At 40.7% G+C, this 20,755-nt stretch overlaps 1 protein-coding gene and 1 pseudogene across 1 annotated transcript; both read left to right on the top strand.

Moving 5' to 3' along the window:
* The first annotated feature begins 4,326 nt into the window (after window positions 1-4,326).
* LOC143440622 (trace amine-associated receptor 3-like) lies at window positions 4,327-5,235 on the top strand (annotated as a pseudogene).
* A 5,511-nt stretch (window positions 5,236-10,746) lies between these two features.
* LOC143441011 (trace amine-associated receptor 4) lies at window positions 10,747-18,269 on the top strand. Its single transcript, XM_076928038.1, has 2 exons — window positions 10,747-10,842; window positions 14,739-18,269. The coding sequence occupies exon 2, from the start codon at window positions 14,792-14,794 to the stop codon at window positions 15,833-15,835; it is 1,044 nt and encodes a 347-aa protein (XP_076784153.1). The 5' UTR covers window positions 10,747-10,842; window positions 14,739-14,791; the 3' UTR covers window positions 15,836-18,269.
* Window positions 18,270-20,755: the final 2,486 nt, after the last annotated feature.

Here is a 20,755-nt window from a genome sequence, read left to right as displayed (position 1 = left end):
ACACACACACACATATACCAACCACACACACACACACACAACCAAACAAACAAAAACCTAAACAGACACACACACACAAACACATACATACATACACACACACCAACCAAACTCACACACACACACACACATACACACACACACCAACCACACACACAAACACACACACAAACACACACATACACACACACACCAACCACACACACAAACACACACATACACACACACACACACACACACACACACACAAAACCAACCAACCAAAAGCCTAAACACACACACACACCAACCACACACACATACACAAACACACACATACACACACACAAAACCAGCCAAACAAAAACCTAAACACACACACACACACACACACACACACACGAAAACTAACCTAGTATATTAAAGCCTAAGATGAATTAATCATTTTTGTTTTTAATTTTTATTATTCTTTGACAGTTTCATACACAAACATTTTTGGTCATTTCTTCCTACTGCAAGTAACATCCTCTTCTTCTCAGCAAGGTTTTCTCTGTTTTCCTGTCTTTTTAGTTTTTTAAATTGTTCTCTCTCTCTCTGTCTCTGGGGTGTGTGTGTGTGTGTGTGTGTGTGTGTGTGACCTACTGGGTTTAATTAGGGTCACCTGCAGTTGAATGGAACATGAGAACATGAACAACTTATTAGTTTCTACAGCACTAAAGAACATGGCAGCCCTCCCCTCCCCAGTAGCCAACAGCTGTCTATATCTCTTCAGGAATCAGTGGGGCCTTAGTAACCACATCTCCTGGTTATTTGTTTTGTTTTTTTTTTTAATAAAATGATCTGATATATTCTACCCCTCCTACCTCCTCATCACTAACCCCATGACAATTATTTTATTCAAACACTGAAGTAAATGCAAGCACTTCCTTTCCACATCAGTGTCTTCTCATTCAGAGGGAAAACCAACACCTTTCAGAATTAAGACAATTATTCTTGCCTTGGAATATTAGCCAATATTTAGTTTAGTTTCCCTTGTCTACCTATTGTTAGCGTATGGCAGTTTCCCTATCTTCCCTTTCTGGAACAAAAGCCGAGTAACCAAGAACTCAGAATTGAAACTATTGTCCTTCATTTGAAAAAAAAAGAAATTGAGATTTTCCGGGACACTGAAATACACAGAATATTTTAATATCCTCAAGGGAAGAAAGTTAAATGGCGATTCCATCGAAGACCTGCAGTTAGGACTGCTCTCAGGATCCTGGATATGCGTTCAGTGTAGCCCCCTTGAGAGCAAAGACAAGCCTATAATATGCAGTAAGCTGAGTCTCTGCATTGAGCACTCCAGAGCGTCCTGCACCACACCCTCCAAGCCACTGGAAGAAACTCTCAAGGTGAAACTGACATTCTAAGAAACAAAAGGTGTTATATTATAAAAAGAATGGGAAACATATGACCATTCTTTCACTGATACAAATGTCTGGAAGTTAGAATGTGTTACACATGGGTTATAACAGAAAAGGTAGAATTTTGTTTTCTTAATTGGAAAATAATTATTATGGTATTTTCCTGAAAGGCTTTTTAACATTTCTATCAAAATTTGTTTGGCAGAGTTTATAAGTTTTTATGTGGCATATAAATTTTTTTTTTTTTTACTAAGTACAAGGATTATATAAAGCATGTCTCAATAATTGTAAGGTATTTCAGTAATGCTAAAGTGAATTTTGATAGTGTAGCAACAGAAATAACATATATTTATTTAAATCATTTCCAGATGCCATATGTTATTTTAATATTTTCCCTTGCAAGCAGCATTTACTTAAGATTTTCTGTTGCTGGCTCACTTGTCAAAACTGCTCCCTCATTCACAGAATGACCACACTGGAAACACCAGGTCTCTATGATTTAAGAGTTCTTGTTCATTCCATAAAAACATTATGAAGATGTGTCTTTGGGGGATGGTCTGATTTTTCATTCCAAGCACATTTCCAGGAAATGAGAACAGGGCCGGCCTATAGATTAACTCTAATAGGCTAGGCTGAAGCCATAAATACTTGTGTTGACCAGGTAAATCAGCAATATGTTGCAGACAGAAAGGGATAAAGGAGGTTCACTGGAACAGGTACAGGAGCGCTGGAGTTTAATATTGGTCCCAGTGTATAGTTGCAGTGGCTACTTCAAGATCTGAGGTATTTCATATATATGGAACAGCTGGACCATGCGATGAAACAGTCAAGTTCAGCCCCCTGAGTGTGATGCCCTGTGTCTGTAATCCCAGCATTTGCAAGGCTGAAGAAGGAGGACTGCTGTGGCATCCTGGGCAGCCTTGGTGACAGAGTGAGACCCTGTCTCAAAAAGCAAAATAGGGCAATATAAAAGAAGAACAATTTGGGGTAAGCAGTTTTGAAACTTTTAGATACCTAGAATTTTTGCCATTATCTGAGTTTTCCTTGTATTTGGGAGAGGGAGAGGCAGGAGGAAAGGGTTTATGCTCCCCGCTCCATCTCTAACATATTGTCTCGTGCTTAGTTTTGGTAGATACCTTCTGTTCGCCTAATTTTCAAATCGAGCAATCTAATGGAAATCATAAGAGAGGCTCATCGTAATTCTCGCTCACCTTTCTGTCCTGATCAGGCTGCTCTCTCCATGCCGTGTAAGCATCAACCATCTAACAATACTGAGCCTGCACGTACCCGCTTTTCAGAAGATAGCGTTCAAAAGATACATCATTTAAGAACTGGCTGTTGTCTCTGCTTGCAATTTTTGATGCTATCAGTGTAAACCACCACGTACTTACAAAGTAACTTTATAGGAGAAATGTCTCCCTTTCCCCCACCTTAGTTTTCAGTGGGACACTTGGATATGGTCTCCCTACTGTCAGCCCTGCAATGGTCTCCAAGAAGTCTTTCCTGTTGCAATCTTAGATGTTGACAATTGGAGAAGGAAACAGAGTATATCGAGTCACAAATCCTAGGAAATGTACTTTATCTTTCCCAGTGCACCCCATGTCATTTGCACTATTCCACTCTAGTTTATGAAATTATCCATGTGGTCATAATACCGCCCAAAAAATGGTTTGGAGTCTTTACAAACAGAATTTAAATCAGAGAATTGATGTTTAAAGATGCTTACTTATCTGTCCAGATAACTGTTTGTCTCACTTACTTCTTGGAACTTACTATGTGACCCAGGCAGGTCTGAGATTCCGGCAATCCTCCAGCCTCAGCCTCCTGAGTGCTGGGGTGAGTCACCGCTTTATGCTCTGAGATGATCCTTTAGTGGAATGTATAGAACTCATATTATTTTCTAACCTGTGAAACTAGATGGGGAACCATAGTTAGTTCTAGACCCTAAAATTGGACGTAGTTTGGTTAAGAGAATGGTGGTATCTATATTACTCAGTAACGTGCACGTACATTTATTTGTATTCTGTGATAGAATTTTGGAGGCAGTTTTTAGTTCAAACATACCTGATATCACTTTCATTTTGAAGGCTAAGGAGATTGGAGTGTGCAGCTAATGTTCACTGTGGAGTCACTATGCCTCCTGCTGAAACATAAGTGTCCAGCAAGATGCCAATTGGCTTAATTGTGTAACAACATACTGCATTCCGTGTCCAACTTTTGGCAAATATAGGTGTCTACAGACATGCCAGCTTCATCAGCTCAAAACTAAAACTAGGGAAATAAAATATCCCATTGATAAACTATTTAAAATGATTTACTTATGAACATTTCCCTTGAGCACTGCGCTATTTCTTGATGCCTGAAATGTGTATAGAATTTTTGCACGTGAAGGATTCAAATTATTGAACAAACACATAGGGCAGGACTTTGTGGTTTGACTTAAGCGTTTAGATACTCAGTATTTTGGTGAAAGATATGCAAGCTTACTATATTTCAATGTTCTTGGCATGAGGCTGCTTATGATAAATGTCCAAAAAACCCCATCAACACAGGAAAGAATGAACTATTCAAGACTTACATTTTTCTAATTCAGATGATAAGCACGGTGGGTATAATTTTTGAATTAAAAAAAAGTACTCTATTCTTAATGTATGGATGCTCTGATTACATGCCAGAAGAGGGCATCAAATCATTGTTATAGATGATTGTAAGCCATCTTGTGGTTGCTTGGAATTGAACTCAGAACCTTTGGGAGATCAGCCGGTGTTTTTAACCACTGAGCCATTTCACCAGCCCCTAATTTTGAATTTTTAAATTAATGGTATTTAGTGTGAATGACTTTGAACATTAATGTACTCCTGGCAGGCGAAGTTCACTGGGATCCTTTGAAGAAAAGAAGAAACCCCGACTTCCTCCTGGAAAGGACCTTGAAGGATAAAGCACCATGGATCTAACCTACATTCCTGAAGACTTATCCGGCTGTCCCAAATTTGGAAATAAATCCTCCCCTCCCACCAATCGCTCTTTTCGTGTATGCATGATAATGTACCTGCTTATGACCTGAGCCCATGGTTATCACCATCTTTGGAAACTTGGTGATAATCAAGTTTCCATATTGCATTTCGAACAACTTCATTCTCCCACCAACTTCCTGATCCTCTCCATGGCAACCGTGGACTTCCTGCTGGGTTTTGTCATCATGCCTTACAGCATGGTGAGATTAGCGGAGAGCTGCTCGTATTTTGGAGACAGCTTTTGCAATTTCATGCGAGCTTCTACATGATGCTGAGCCTGACCGCCATATTCCACCTGTGCTCCATCGCTAGCGACAGGTTTTATGCAGTGTGTGACCCTTTACACTCCATCACCACCATGACTGTGTCCACAATGAAGAGACTGCTGGCTTTTTGCTGGGTGGCCCCAGCTCTCTTTTCTTTTGGTTTTGTTCTGTCAGAGGCCAATATTTCTGGTATGCAGAGCTGATATTTTCGTCTCTTGCTTCAATTTCTGTGCGCTTACGTTCAACAAATTTTGGGGGACCATACTGTTTGCTACCTGGTTCTTTACTCCCGGCTCCATCATGGTTGGTATTTATGGTAAAATTTTTATTGTTTCCAGACAACATGCTCGAGTCCTCATCAATATGCCTGAGAACACAAAAGGAGCAGTAAGGAAAAACCTGTCTAAGAAAAAGGACAGGAAGGCAGATAAGACCTTGAGAATCGTCATGGGAGTGTTTCTAGCGTGCTGGCTGTCATGCTTTCGGGCTGTCTTGATTGATCCATATTTAGACTACTCCACGCCCTTCATAGTGCTTGATCTTCTGGTATGTTCCCTTTTGAACATCTCATGAACAGGAGCTTTTCGTTGTTCCAGGAAGTTTTGAAGGTCCTCTTACCGGTGGTCAGTACTGTGCAAGCAGACTTGACCGTTCCCCATGTTCGCATCCTCTGAAGCAATTGCTGGCTTCCCTGAAGGTCTGTCCCATTTGTCAACCCCTCACCCTCCTTTTCTACTTGCCATAACTTTCTTCATTTTTGAAGATCAGTTTACAGATTGAATTCTTCAATATTCCTGTTGTGCAAATAAATATTCTTCAAGGTAATATCTACTTTTAAAGTTAAGACTTCACTTATAAAACAATATTAGAAAAAGTAGATTTTTTAAAATTTATTTATAACTTTAACTTTTTGTTTGTTTGTTTGTTTTTAGTTTTTCAAAACAGGGTTTCTCTGTGTAGCCCTGTCTGTCCTGGAACTCACTCTGTAAACCAGGCTGGCCTTGAACTCAGAAATCCATCTACCTCTGCCTACCAAGTGCTGGGATTAAAGGTGTGAGCCACCACTTCCCGGCATAACGTTAGCTTATAAATAGAACTTCTCTTTGTACAGTTGCGATGTTTGAAAACCACTTTTAAGTATAATCATAGCCTTAACATTGTGCTTGTATTTTTGAGGTTAAAATGTTTACATTCTGGTTTTGATCATTGAATTGGCAGACTAGTATATTATAAACCCATTCTCAAGCTTGTGTAATGCCTTTTGAACTGATGACCTACAAATGTGCTGTTTTAGGATTCTTAATAATTACAATATTCCATAGGTTTCAGGGCTTCAAGATGTGTGTTTTTTTTTCTTGGACTGAGCCGTCTCTGCACTAATTTGAAGTCTTCTCAAACTTGAATATAAAGGTTCTTCAGATAGTGCTCATAACTATAAAATTTTAAATTAAACTAAGTCTGGTTTAAATTAATGAAAATATTAAAAGAAAACTTTGCCAAAGATGTCTGATAATTTTTAAATCTTGAAGTCTAATATATAAACACCAAAAGTTCAAAGATGACTGCAGTGTGTACATGGGAAACAACATCTGCCTGTCATCTTTGTGTGCTAATTCTTCAGACATCTTCCTGAGAAGCCCACAGATCTTACAGAAACATAATGAACATAAGGATAGCTATAAGCCATCACAAATGTAAATATTGCTCCCATACTTACAAAATGGCTAAATATTATTTATAGTTTTCATCATCTTGGTTGTTCTATAGTGTATTATGTCTCAGAGATTTAATATATGTCAAAAGGCATAAATCTGTGTGTTTTAAGACTGTATAATGTTCTGTTTTAAAGAGTCTTATATTCTATTTAACTGCGTATAGTTTCTGATCTTTTGCTTGCATATATCTCTAAGGAGTCTATCGGCTAGTGTTTGGAAGTTTGGTTTTTTAAAACTATTTTACTCCAATTCTCAGATGATACTGCATTGTGGTTCTTTCTCTGCAATAAGATTGATTTGATCCACTGAAAATTTGTATGTAATTCATATCTGTTTGTAAACTATGAGAAAAATCTTGCTAAAATTTCCAGTATTTGGTTTCTAGACACCTGGTTAGGTATGGTGTCTGAATATTTGAGTTGTTTTTGAAATTATACTTTACCTAAACCTTTTGCTTTAATTTTATTCCACATCTCTTTATTTATTATTGCTTTCACTTTAATTAATTTTTATTTATATTTTGCCATTCATTTATGTTCCTTAATTTTGGAGGGAAGATTAACACCTGAGAACAGTTTATTGGTTACAGACATGCAAGGGAAAAACAGTATTTTTTAAAACTATCAAAATGGACATATATTGAATATACCTCATCCAAAATGTTTAGGACAGAAGTATTCTATTTTTTTTTTTAAATTTTAGAATATTTATATGGATATAATAAGACATTTTGGAAATGAGCTATAAATCTATGAAATTTAATTGTTTCACATTTAAAGGTAATTTTAGGAAATCTTTTAAGTAAGCCTGCTTTTAACTTTTAAAAATTATTTATTTCCTTATTTGTGTAGGTGCGTGTGTATGTGTGTGTGTGTGGTCTGTGCATGCCATGGCTCACAGGTCAAGTCAGAGCACAACTTGTAGCAGTTGACTTTCCTTCCAGGAGTTGAGCTCAGATGGTCAGGCTTTCCCAGTAAGCCACCTCAGTGGCCAGTGTACCTGCATTTCCACTATGTACCCATTCATGGCATCAGGCAGGACATTTCTCTACTTTTGGCATCATGTTTACAATCAAAGTGTTTGGATTTTGTAGTGTTTGGTATCTGGATTATTTGACCTCTAGCCTTTCCTTTTGTAAACTAACTTTGTTTTTTAAATCTTTTTTCCCATTAATTATTTATTCATTTTACATCCTGATCACCGGAGCCCCAGGAACACCCCCACCCCGACTCCAGGCACATCAAGTCTCTGCAGGGCTAGGCACATCCTCTCCCACTGAGGCCAGACAAGGCAGCCCAGTTAGGGGAATGGATTCCATAAACAGACAACAACTTTAGGGCTAGCCCTCGCTGCCATTGTTGGGGGACCCACATGAAGACAGAGGTGCATATCTGCTCCATACATATGTTCTGGGGGCCTCAGTCCAGCTCATGTGTGCTCTTTGGTTGGTGGTTTACTGCTACTTTTAGAAATACTGAGACTCCAAAAGTGGTTTTGCCCTAAAAAGCTCCAGCCCAGCAGACTTTTTGTTTCATTAATATGGAAACCTTTGAGTTCTTCCCAGCATCAGCATTTAAAGACATTAATAAATGAGATAGAGGGGTATGGAAGGGAGGGAGGAAAGAACAGAGGTGGGGAGGGGGAGGAGGAGGAAGAGGATGAGGAGGAGGAGGAAGAGGAAGAAAAAGAGGAGGAGGAAGAGGAGGAAGAGGAAGAGGAGGAGGAGGATGAAGAGGAGGAGGAGGAGGAAGAGGAAGAAGAAGAGGAGGAGGAGGAAGAAGAGGAGGAGGAGGAAGAGGAAGAAGAAGAGGAGGAGGAGGAGGAGGAGGAAGAGGAGGAGGAGGAGGAAGAGGAAGAGGAAGAAGAAGAGGAGGAGGAGGAAGAAGAGGAGGAGGAAGAGGAAGAAGAAGAGGAGGAGGAGGAGAAGGAAGAGGAGGAGGAGGAGGAGGAAGAGGAAAAAGAGGAGAAGGAGGAGGAGGAGGAAAAAGAGGAGAAGGAGGAGGAGGAGGAAGAAGAAGAGGAGGAGGAGGAGAAGGAAGAGGAGGAGGAGGAGGAAGAGGAAAAAGAGGAGAAGGAGGAGGAGGAGGAGGAGGAGGAGGAAGAAGAGGAGGAGGAGAAGGAGGAGGAAGAGGAAGAGGAAGAGGAGGAGGAGAAGGAGGAGGAGGAGGAGGAGAAGGAGGAGGAGGAGGAGGAGGAGGAGGAGGAGGAGGAGGAGGAGGAGAGAGACAGAGAGAGAGACTGAGGACTTAAACCATTGTTAGAATGTAACCAATAACCTGCAGTTTTCATAACATAATTTACACAAAAGTAACAGTAACAACAATTACTGGATAGCAAGAACTGACCTTCAAAGAGGGTGGCTTCCAAGCTCCAGAGGAACTAGAAATAGCCAGCTAGCAGCCTCGTCTCAGAACTTGGAGAAACTGAGGGGCCTGCCTCATGCTTTTAGATTCTGTAAATCCCACCAATGCCCTAGTTTTCCAGCCCCAGGAGGGAGATGGACTGACCGTACTGGTAATGTTCATTTTACTTTTGCTTTTGCAGTTTATATCCTCTAATAGACCTTAAACCACTTCACCGCCTATTAAAATATTAACTTTCATTTGTGTTTCCATGACTGCACGCCACTGAAAATGTCAAAATTAATAAAACTAGAGCCGGGGGATGACTCTGTGTAAAAGTACTTGTTTTACAAGCCTGGAAATCTGCGTTTGGATGCCCAGAACCGGAGTAAAAGCCACATGGGGTAGTTCAGTGGTCTTGCAGGAAATGAGAGACAGAGACAGGAGGATCTCCAAGAGCTCAGGGGTCAGCCAACCAAGAGCCCTGTCTTAAATGAGTGGGAAGGTGAAGTGGGACACCTAAGCCTGTCCTCTGATCTGCACTCAGGATGCAGTGGCACCAACCTGCGCCTACACGCACTCACATACACACTCACAAATCTCCCTCATAAACATGTAACATTAAAACAACCAAATACACAGTATGTGTTCTCAATCTGGAAAGTTCAGAAAAATGAGTCTTGTCATTCCAAGTGAGCATAAAATCAAATGTCAACATCTCCAGCTATGCTGTCTTTATTTATGAAAGTGTTTCATTTTATTTCATAAATTCCTCAGAGGAGACACTCCAGTTAGCTTTTCAACAAGTTGATTTAGATTTGATTTTGTTTTTGTAGAAATACATAGGCTGACTTTTAATATTTTTTTTGGCTTTTAGTGAAAGATAAGAATGATCTGATATGGTGTATCGAACTCTAATGGAGGTACAATCTCCAGTGACCTTAAATCTATTTGCATTATAATGGGCTTGTCCCATCTCATAAGTGTCCTTGTAAGAGCATGTGGGGACCAAACTCAGGGCTTTCTTCCTCTTCCTCTGTTTTTGTTTGGCTTGTTTTCCTGTTTTTTTTTTTTTCTTTCAAATGTTATTAGTTTTGCTGTTGTCTAGGCTGAAAATTGTTGCAATCCTCTTGTGCCTGCTTCCTGAAGGTTTTAATTATAGATGTATTTAAAATATCCAGCTACATAATGTCTACAGTGTAAATTCCTTAGTGAAGAATTGACTCTGATATATTTTCTATTGCTACCAAGCTAAATGCCTGTCCACTCTACCTAGCAACTTTCAGGCCAGCCAGAATTGCATAGCCACACCCTGTTTCAAAAAGCCAAACTTTCAGGCCAGCCAGAATTGCACAGCCACACCCTGTTTCAAAAAGCCAAACAGAAGCTGGAGAGATAGCATGGCCCAGGGATTAGGACTGTACTGTTCAGACAGAGGACCTGAGTTTATTTCCCAGCACCCACATCAGTATGCTCACTATTGCCTATAACTCCAGCTCCAGGGGCTCTCCATGTCTCTGGCATCTAAGGGCACCTGCACTCCTGTGTGCATACTAGTCTTCTACTTACTCCCTCACAGATACATAATTAAGAATGAAAGAAAATTTAAAAACAAAATTACTAAATATAATTTATTTAAAATAAAAACAAAGTAATGAATTATTAAAAATAAACCTTTAAAAGGACCAATAATCTAGAGTCCAGTAAGAGATAAGGTTACTATTTGATGAATTACATTTTCTTCTTCTCTGTCCCACCTCATCTTTCTCTGCTTCGTTTTTCCCCATACTTTACACTTTTCCTTCTTTGACCTCGTGCAAGACAATTCTGAGTTGTCTCCGAGGCCTCAGCCATAGAACCACAAAGCTAGTTTGCTCTCTGGAGCCCAGTCTCTGGTGGCTTCCTGTGATCTCAACTGATGGCACAGTGAAGGTGGTGAAGGAGTCTCCGGCAAACTGCAGGATGCAGGAAATGTGGCCTCAAGAGGCATGGTTGGTACTTAAATCCGGAGGACAGAGCAGCCTGCCAGGAGCCTCCCTCAGGAGCATGGACCTATTTCCTATGTGCCTATCACAGAGGGAGGAATGAGCAGGAGTAGAGGACACACAAGTGTCCCTTGCCTGGTAAGATACTGACACACTAGTTTCTCGTGGTTCAATAACTGTTGCTCTAAATTACCTACTAGGAAACTGAATCCTGGTAAAATAAAGGAGATCCCATCATGAGAAGGAAAATAAATCCAGATTGGTTTGGGGTGGAGTTGTTTTTGTTGGTTTGTTGAGGGCAACCATACTTAGAATACTGGTCTGTATAAACAAACCTGGAACACTTCAAAAAGAACACTGTAATCTTAAAAAGGCAGGAAAAGGAAGACCCCAGCAGATATGCTATTCCACCTGTTCCCTTACTTAAGAAACTACAGGATGGGTCAGATGTATTGAGGTAAGAAGGAATCAATATTTTTGTAGACAGTCTTCAGAGTGGGGTGTTCATGACTTAACCATTAAAACAAAACGTATGTCTGGTAAAGCTGCCATGATGTGCCTTCTAGTTTTCTCCACATATTAATATCACTGAGTTGTTAAATACCATCTCCCTATTTGAGAGAAATACATATCCATTGATATACATTAGGCATATATCTCGGAAATGTTAGCACATTGACTTTTTTCCCCATTTATTTCTGGTTTGGAGCAATATATTGTTTCTTTCTATCTTTTAAAAGCTTGTAGAAAAGCTTTTTGGCTTTTCTTTTTAGCTTTTAGAGACATCTGACCCATCCTGTAGTTTCTTAAGTAAGGGAACAGGTGGGATAGCATATCTGCTGGGGTCTTCCTTTTCCTGCCTTTTTGGGATTACAGTGGCTTTTTTCTAGCTTTCTTGCTATATCACCTAGGCTGGCCTCCAGTTTGTAGTCCCTCTGCCTCAGCTTCCAGAATGCTAGAATTATGATCGTGCACACCGTGTACAGCTTGAATTTTCAGAATCTGTATTCCACTGTCCTTGTGTCTGTTTCATTGGTTTGGAAACTTCTCCCTCAGGGAACTAACTTTGAACCAAGTAATTGCAATTATTTTCCGCTAGAATGATTGGCAAGTCTTTCTTCCCATTTCCCAAAAGAAATAATCAAAAGTTTCCCATGCTTTCGTGAATGATTGTAGAAACATAGTGATTAATTTACCCCTCTGCTGCTCTAGTTTGGGGGAAATGTGATGGGTTATGGAAAAAAATGAGCAAGACAACAGTTTCCTACTACAAAAGATAGACACCATGAAGAATTTCACATTTTATTGTTTAAAAAAAATTACTGTAGAGACTTTTTATTAATTTTTTATATTATTTTTTTATTTTTTATTTTTATTTTTTTAGAATTCAAAGGCAAGTCTCCAAAAGGGGTGGGCATGCCAAGGTTTAAAATTGCACAAAAGTTTTATCTCTGTTCATTCCCCTGACAGTTTCTGAAGAACAAAGAAGCATCCAGCAGTTAGATTTGTGTGTACAGCTGTTGGCCAGGAGCTCAGGAAATGGATTTAGGCATCTTTGTCATGATTTTAGCTATTCTTCTGGACGATCATCTTAATACAACGTGTGTTTTATGTATCTCCTATCTTCAGCTACTGTTTAACTGTTTATCTCCCAAGTATATGTAATTATATTTTACTCTATCTTCTGTCTTGAATCTAACCTTTAACTATTTTCCTATACATGTAACTATGAGACAAGAATGAGAACAGATGCTGGTAATTGCTAGAAGTGTTTCCTTCCATGTTTTAAGAAAAGCAAGGCGGGGGTGTAGCTTACTGTTAGTCATTGCACGGCATGCTTATGACCTTGGCTTGGGTCCCCAGTTCTTCTCCCAAAATATGCTTTACAGACTCAGGGTAAGTGCAGTTTTCTGAATCATTAGTTTGACAAAACTGAAACTTAAAATTTTATTAACCATGTAGCAGCATATCTCAGATTGTTCAGGTTTTTTTTTTTTTTTTTGAGGGGGTGAGATTTTTGTGAATAATCAGTAGCAGAATATGCCTGAGTAATTTTATGGTGATTCTTGCTTATCTTTAAAGTTAGCTAGAAATTTAACTTATTAAATGAGGTTATTAGGTGTTTGGGATTTTTGTTATCTTTAGTCTCACAGCTAAGAACCCAAAATGATATATAATCATCCTGAATATCTGTAATAGATGTGATAGAGCCTTGTAAATGTCTGTTCTTCTTGTATTTCTCTTCTGTACAGCTCAGGTTCTCACGTTTACTTTAATTGTGATGCTGGTTGATACAATCAAAAAAAGAAAAAAATACTAACCTTAAGGATTCAATTTCTATGTCTAAAGCCAATAAAATATGCTATAGTGTTAAGATTTCAAATAATCCATGGACACTGGAAATAATTATTGAGGTGTCACAGCTAATGATAGAAATTCTGTTTTCAAATGTTTTATAGTCTCAGTAGTGTCTTCTTCATGTAAATCTGCTTCAGGATGCACCATGCATTCACTTTCCCAAGGCGTTCAATGAGTTTTAGACTGTTCTCAGGCCAAAGTATGTTTCTCCAATCTGGCATTCAGTCTCACAAATATTTGCCATGGGCTATGAGAAAGACATGTCAGACTCAGCACTGGAAAAACAAACGTGTCAAAGCCAGCATGAGCTAGCCCCATTGTTCTCAGCTTATTAATGTTACAAATGACAGGTTAAATAATATACAGCTGTATGTCAAATTCAATAGCAATATAAAATGTGGAATCTCTGTCCCTGGAGGTCCTCAACCACAACTCTGCTTCCTAAATGCAGATGCTAAATGAAATGAGAGCCCATAAGACTGATGGAGTCTGTCATTTCAACCTTTTTTTTTTTTTTCATTTTGGACATTATTTATGTACACTCTTGTAATCTTGGCCATGATTTTACTCTAAATTCTGCAGACTTTGTTTTTCATATTGTAAGGAGAAATGCTTCTAAGTGGAGGTAGCAGAGGCAGCAGCATTTGTGACAGTTTATGGAAAAGATAATTTTGTAATAATCTTGTAAAAGAAACAGTATGGCTTCAGATTTTAACCATTGTTTAATTTAATTAGCAATTCCATTGCTCACAAACATTCCTGAGTGGTTTTTAATCCAGGAAATTGGTTAATATAATTGAACAAGAGAAATGCTTAATCAGTTTAAGGAGCCAGAGCTACAAATTAATATGATGATATGTGATTCTATCTGGGATACTTGGATGCTGGGTAACAATATCAATCTGTGGGTGCTGGGTAACAATATCAATCTGTGGGTGCTGGGTAACAATATCAATCTGTGGGTGCTGGGTAACAATATCAATCTGTGGCTGCTGAGTAACAGTATCAATCTGTGGCTGCTGGGTAACAATATCAATCTGTGGCTGCTGGGTAACAGTATCAATCTGTGGCTGCTGGGTAACAATATCAATCTGTGGATGCTGGGTAACAGTATCAATCTGTGGACGCTGGGTAACAGTATCAATCTGTGGACGCTGGGTAACAGTATCAATCTGTGGCTGCTGGGTAACAGTATCAATCTGTGGCTGCTGGGTAACAGTATCAATCTGTGGCTGCTGGGTAACAGTATCAATCTGTGGATGCTGGGTAACAGTACCAATCTGTGGCTGCTGGGTAACAGTATTAATCTGTGGGTGCTGGGTTACAATATCAATCTGTGGATGCTGGGTAACAGTATCAATCTGTGGATGCTGGGTAACAATATCAATTCAGGTTTTTTTTTTTCAGTTGCTTTCCTATTCAAGGTATGGTCTCAGACTAACATTCTTGTCTTCTCCCAAGAGATTGTAGGAATGCAAACTTGTAGCCTCTAATGTCAGAATCAGAATCCAAGCTTTAGAAAGTTCCACAGGTGATTTCAAATGCACATGAAGTTTCTGGAGAACAAATTCCTGGTCATTAGGGACTTCCAACTTTGTTTCAGACTCAGACCTAAGTTAGAGTCAATGGACAATTACCCTGCCAATAATTTTATTGTTCTTTTCCTTCGTTCACAGAAAGGAACACAGCTCATTTGAAAAGGACTCACAGTACTCACAAGACAAAGACAATGAATTCACCTGACCTCTGGAGCTCCCCAGACGTCCAGTTTTGCTTTGCTGCTGCAAACAACTCTTGCCCGAGGAAGGTGAGGCCTGCACTCGTTGTCTGCGCCATGTACCTAGTCATGGTCGGAGCAATAGTGATGACCATGCTGGGAAATACGGTTGTGATCATCTCTATTGCCCACTTCAAGCAGCTCCACTCCCCAACCAACTTCCTTATTCTCTCCATGGCTACCACGGACTTCCTGTTGAGCTGCGTGGTCATGCCCTTCAGTATGATCCGGTCCATGGAGTCGTGCTGGTACTTCGGAGACCTCTTTTGCAAAGTTCACAGCTGCTGTGACATCATGCTCTGCACCACCTCCATTTTCCACCTCTGTTTCATCTCAGTTGACCGCCACTATGCCGTCTGTGACCCTTTGCATTACGTCACCCAAATCACCACCCGTGTCGTAGGGGTCTTTCTACTCATCAGTTGGTCGGTTCCCATCTTTTTTGCCTTTGGCTTGGTATTCTCAGAATTAAATTTGGTCGGTGCTGAAGATTTTGTTGCAGCTATTGACTGTATGGGTTTGTGTGTGTTGATATTTAACAAGCTCTGGGGAGTGCTGGCTTCCTTCATAGCTTTCTTTCTGCCTGGGACAGTCATGGTGGGGATTTACATACACATTTTCACAGTTGCCCGGAAACATGCCAGGCAGATTGGTACAGGTCCTAGGACAAAACAGGCCCTCCCAGAAAGCAAAATGAAGGCCACATCCAGAAAGGAAAGCAAAGCCACCAAGACTTTAAGCATAGTCATGGGAGTATTTGTGTTGTGTTGGCTACCCTTTTTTGTCTTGACAATCACAGACCCTTTTATTGATTTTACAACTCCGGAAGACTTGTATAATGTTTTCCTCTGGCTTGGTTATTTTAATTCCACTTTCAATCCCATCATATACAGCATGTTCTATCCTTGGTTTCGAAAGGCTCTGAGGATGATAGTCACGGGAACGATCTTCCGCTCTGACTCTTCTATCTCAAGCTTGCATTCTGCACATCCTTAGGTAATGCCCCTCCCCCCCCCCTTAGCCTAGATTCTTTTTAAAGGAAGGATCTTGGATGCCCTTTCTCTCCAGGAAAAGAGGGATGAAGTGGTTACACAAGAAAAAATTTCCGGCAGACACAACGGCCACCTGAGAAAGCACTAGATCTAGTGAGCTATGTTGTTGTTGTTGTTGTTGTTGTTGCTGCTGCTGCTGCTGCTGCTGCTGCTGCTGCTGGTGATGGTGGTCGTGGTGGTGGTGGTGGTGGTGGTGTCCGCCAAACCTCACAGAGTGGTTTATTTCTGGGTGCTACATAAGGCACTCATGTGAACAAACAAGAAAAACAAAACTAACTTCCCCCCAAGGCTGGTGAGTCCTGAGCTATGAGGTTTAATGTTTTAACTACTTAGGCTTAGATTTAATGACTATCCTCACCTGAACTTGAAACATCAGAGGAGGAGACACAGAGACCCTCTAGAGTCACTGGCAGCTGTGCAGTGCATCTGACTTTATCCAAAGCTCTGTTGAGTCCGTTACTGTTTTCATAAAGGTTTGAGAAAGGATTTGAGCACATCAGAGGCCTCAACTAAGGACTATGAAACAAGAGCAGATAAACTGAAGCAAACAGCTACCGGTACTTTTAAATTTACGAGAGGAATTGCTGAGGGATTTATAGTAACACTGAGCTGTCAGTAATGAAAAAAAGAAGAAAGAGTTTTAGGAACTCTTTTTCTTTTATCTTGTGACACACGTCTTTATATCAAGATATACACAACCTGTGAGCATATGTACTGATGTGTATGTGTGTGTGGGGTGGGGTGGAGTATGTGTCTGTGTTGTATGTTGTGTGTTGTGTGTGTGCATTAATTGTTTGCCAAGACTGAACTTTATTTACAAAATTGAGCCATTTTCCCTTCCCGTACTTTTATTTATTTATTTATTTATTTTTGGTTTTTCGAGACAGGGTTTCTCTGTGTAGCCCTGGCTGTCCTGGAACTCACTCTGTAGACCAGGCTGGCCTCAAGGTCAGAAATCCGCCTGCCTCTGCCTCCCAAGTGCTGGGATTAAAGCTGTGCACCACCACCGCCCTGCTCCCTTCCTGTGCTCTTGGGACATCATTGCTTCACTAAATGTCATTTTCCCATGTCCCTTTGTCTTTCCCTTCCTCATCTCTCATACATCTCTTTCACTAACTTTTGTCCCTCAGTGTCTTGTTTTCTTCTTTTGCAATTCTAGCAGTAATATCGGAATGCTTGATTAAGTAGATTCTCCTTACCCAGTCACTTGGCCAAATGATGTCACCGTCTGCTGTCAGATACTGTGACCTGGGGATTTCACAAGTCCTAAGTGAGCATTTATGAGCCTGTTTTCGTCTCTCACTCTACCCTTGGCCCAACATTTCCACTGGCCACTTATGCCTCAGTTCAATAGACCTCGAAGGAAACATTTCTATTTCCATCTGGGAAACCTCTTGACCTGCAGTTCTGTTAAATACTGGAGCTTTCAGAAGTCAGGATTTGCTCATCTGAATAGAGCACCTTCAAAGGTTCCCAGAAACGTCTGTCAATTACTTTTATTATTACAAGAAAATATTTGAAGTGAAAGTTCGACTTTGAGGGGCTTGGCCACAGTTTATGTCTTATGGTTGAAGTCATTTAATCCTTTAAATATTACCTTTTTGGGGATATTTTATTTATTTGCATTTCAGATGTTATCTCCTTCTGCCATTTCCCCTACAGACACCCCCTATCCGATCTTCCCTCCTCCTGCTTCTATGAGGGTGTGCCCCCACCCCCTTCCACTTAGATATTTTTTACCCTGAAATATGGTGGCAGCATACAGAGGCTGCCGTGTTTTTTCTTTTCAAAGAGCCAAAGAAACAGGAGAGTTCCTTAGGGCTGAGCCTTAGGCCAGGTTTTGAAGGCAGAGATGCCTCCTTGTAATTAACTGCAGGGACAGCTTAGGACTCCTTTCGATGGTGGGCCTCCTTCCTTCTGGTAGCTTAATAAGGCTCTTTGCCCTGCGGAGTCTGAGTGACTGCATGGGGTTGGGGGCATTTGCTCATCACAGACTCATTGTCTGTATTGAGCCTCAAAAGGACACATTACCTGTGACATTCTGAAGACCTGGGGTCTGTGGCCCTCTCACAGGTCAGCATTTTCTACATGAAAGCCAAAATAAAGGAGAATGAAGGAGCTGGTGGAAGACTACTGAAGTCACAATCATTCCTTACGCTAAGGGACTCCACAATTTACGAGAGTGTTCATGAGCATTAACTGAATGTCCTTCAGAACATTCTGGTCCACTCTTCATATGGCAGCTCATGCAGGAATGAAGCACCTCAGCACGCATCCCTTAGTTCTTCTCTTTCTAGGATGCTGTAGGCTGGACAGAGTAACCATTATTCCAGGAATCTGGTGACATCCATGGATCCATGGCTCTGGACTAAAATGCATTTGGGTTAATAAACATTTGTCTAACCCCTATTTGCTATTGCTGCTCTGTGTGTTCGTGTTCCAGAGGCAAGACAAACTCCATTTTCAGGGCACTGCCATCCTCATAGCAGGGAGGAGGAGACACTCACCAGGACTGAAGCTCAAGTATATGAGAAATCCAGACATAAGAAGCTTTGAGAGCATCGAGGGGGAAGGCTTAGCCTTATTTAAATATAGTGGAGACTATGGACCTTTTAACTCAAGGAGACATACCGAGTTCAGTAAGAGAGGTTGCATCTCTACTGGAATTGTGATAAATGCTAGGGAAGGTAATTAGAGCATCAGAAAAAGACCACTGGGCTATCTCATGATACTTTGAAGAAGCAGGATGGTGCAGGGACCACCGGGCACTGAAGTGGGGCTGCAACATGAGCTGCAAAGACATGGTGGTGAGTGGCTGCCTATAGACAGCTAGTGCTTTGCAGCTCAGTCTCATGAGTATTATGGCAAACCTAGGGCCACCGCTGCATTGCGGTGCCAGCTGTCAGGACGGAGCTCTGCTAAGCTGCAGCCCATGGGATCCTTCTCTTCAGCATAGTATCAACTTAAGCATAAGTACAGAATGATGGCCACAGCTTCCCCTGTCCTTTTCAAGTCCTTTTGAGTGTCAAGAGCATTTTTGGAATGTGGTCCTTTAACTTGGGATCATGTCCAGAATGAGACTTGGGAGGTGCAGTTTCCAGCTGAAGTTGTCACAGCATGGCTTGTCACAGGAAATACGATGAAAGAAGAGAACAGCCAACCATGTTGGCATAGAGTCAGTTCAGCCATCCAATGAGGACAGGCTGAGCTGCAAGGGAGTGACAAGGCTTGGGGAGCCCCATATGCAACCTGTTAAGAAACTACATCCATTAGGTGAGTAGGAAGCATTTAAATATGAAGAAATTTCAACTACTGAATTTCCACATGTTTCTCTATACCCCATTAAAAACATATAGGATCTGTGTAGCTCAGGCTGGTCTAGGTGTCTCAATCCTCCTGCCTCAGTCCCTTGGGTGCTAAGACAACAGACCTGTAACTCTAGTACAAATTAGTTGTGATGCTATTCTAGATGGACATATTAATGAAGATAAAAACCAAGTTATTTGGAGTAAAGATAATGTATAATATTATTCTCACTCAGGTTTATTCCCAGGTTGGGATAGCTCTTCCACAAAACCTGTGCTAGCTGCTTCAGTGTTTGACTACATGTGATCTCTGAAATGATCTTCTGAGGGAGAACATATTTTCTTATAGAGGGAGGAGGGGGGAAAACAAAAGACAGAGTTCCAAAGCAATCCCTGTAGTGATTGATCTACAGTTGGGAGAATTTTGAGTTCCAGCTCGTGGAAACAGCTTAGTATTATTGTCTAGATTACCACCCCACTGCTCTGAGCTATAGTCTACTGAAGGGTCAGTTCTGGTAACATAAAGCTTATTTCTTAATCCCCACCATTTTAGAGAGCAAAGTAATTAAATGAAACTTGAATTTCTTGTTATGTAACTTGTCTTTTATGTCCATAGTCATTACCTGCCATTATGAAAAAGAATAATCTTATTATGGGTTACACGTATCCTGTTGTTCTCAGTGATTTCTCTCCCCTTTACTGTTCACCTGAGAAGGGGCTGGGGCACACAGCAGGACCTATTCCTGAACAGAAGGGCTGGATTTGTTGCAAAGATGAAAAGATGGTCACTCAAGGCTTCCATCATTTTGTGAGGGCTGAGTTACTGAAGAAGGCATGAGTTGTACAACAGGACAGGCCACAGTGGCTTGGCTAGTTCCTCCTGGGTAATCTTGGAATACTCCCTTGCCTTTCTAAGTCTTTAGTCTCTAACCTATATACAGCAACAGTCTTCCTGTTTCGTGGGACCAATGCCTACACAATCAAGGCACATGCAATAATTTCTTACCATTACTAATAATCTTTCTTTTAAACCTTTATGGATTCTTACTTTAATGGGAGAGATTTTTTTTTTCAAAAGTGACTGGTGAGATGGCTCAAGTAAAGGAGCCTGCAGAACAAGCCTAGAAAACTGTGCTCGATCTTCTGAACCCACATAAAAGTGGAAGAAAACCAAATTCATAAAGTATAATGAGGGAACCAACCAGAGACCGACTGTGATCTGTCACTTTCTATGTACATACGTCACTTCCTGTGAATATGTGTTACTTCCTGTGAGCATGAACAGATGTGCCTGTTCAGTTTTGCTCCACATAACTTACAGATATATGCCAACCATTAGTTGTTTTATCAGCTATGACCCCATGTGCTGGAGAATGTCACAAAAGTGTGTGTATGAGATATGTGGTGGAAGAGAGCTGCTCACAGCATGGCAGCCTGGAAGCAAGCAGAGGTGTGAAGGAGGGCGCTGGGCAAGATTCAGCTGCCAAGAACAAACCCCAGTGACCCATTCTGTCCTACCAAACATCACTTCCCACCTTTCCTTCCACTAAATCCATCAA

This window comes from Arvicanthis niloticus, chromosome 30 (assembly GCF_011762505.2).
Source record: "Arvicanthis niloticus isolate mArvNil1 chromosome 30, mArvNil1.pat.X, whole genome shotgun sequence".
Taxonomy (NCBI): domain Eukaryota; kingdom Metazoa; phylum Chordata; class Mammalia; order Rodentia; family Muridae; genus Arvicanthis; species Arvicanthis niloticus.
Note: the sequence above shows the minus strand (reverse complement) of the source record. Positions and strands in the feature narration are given on the sequence as shown.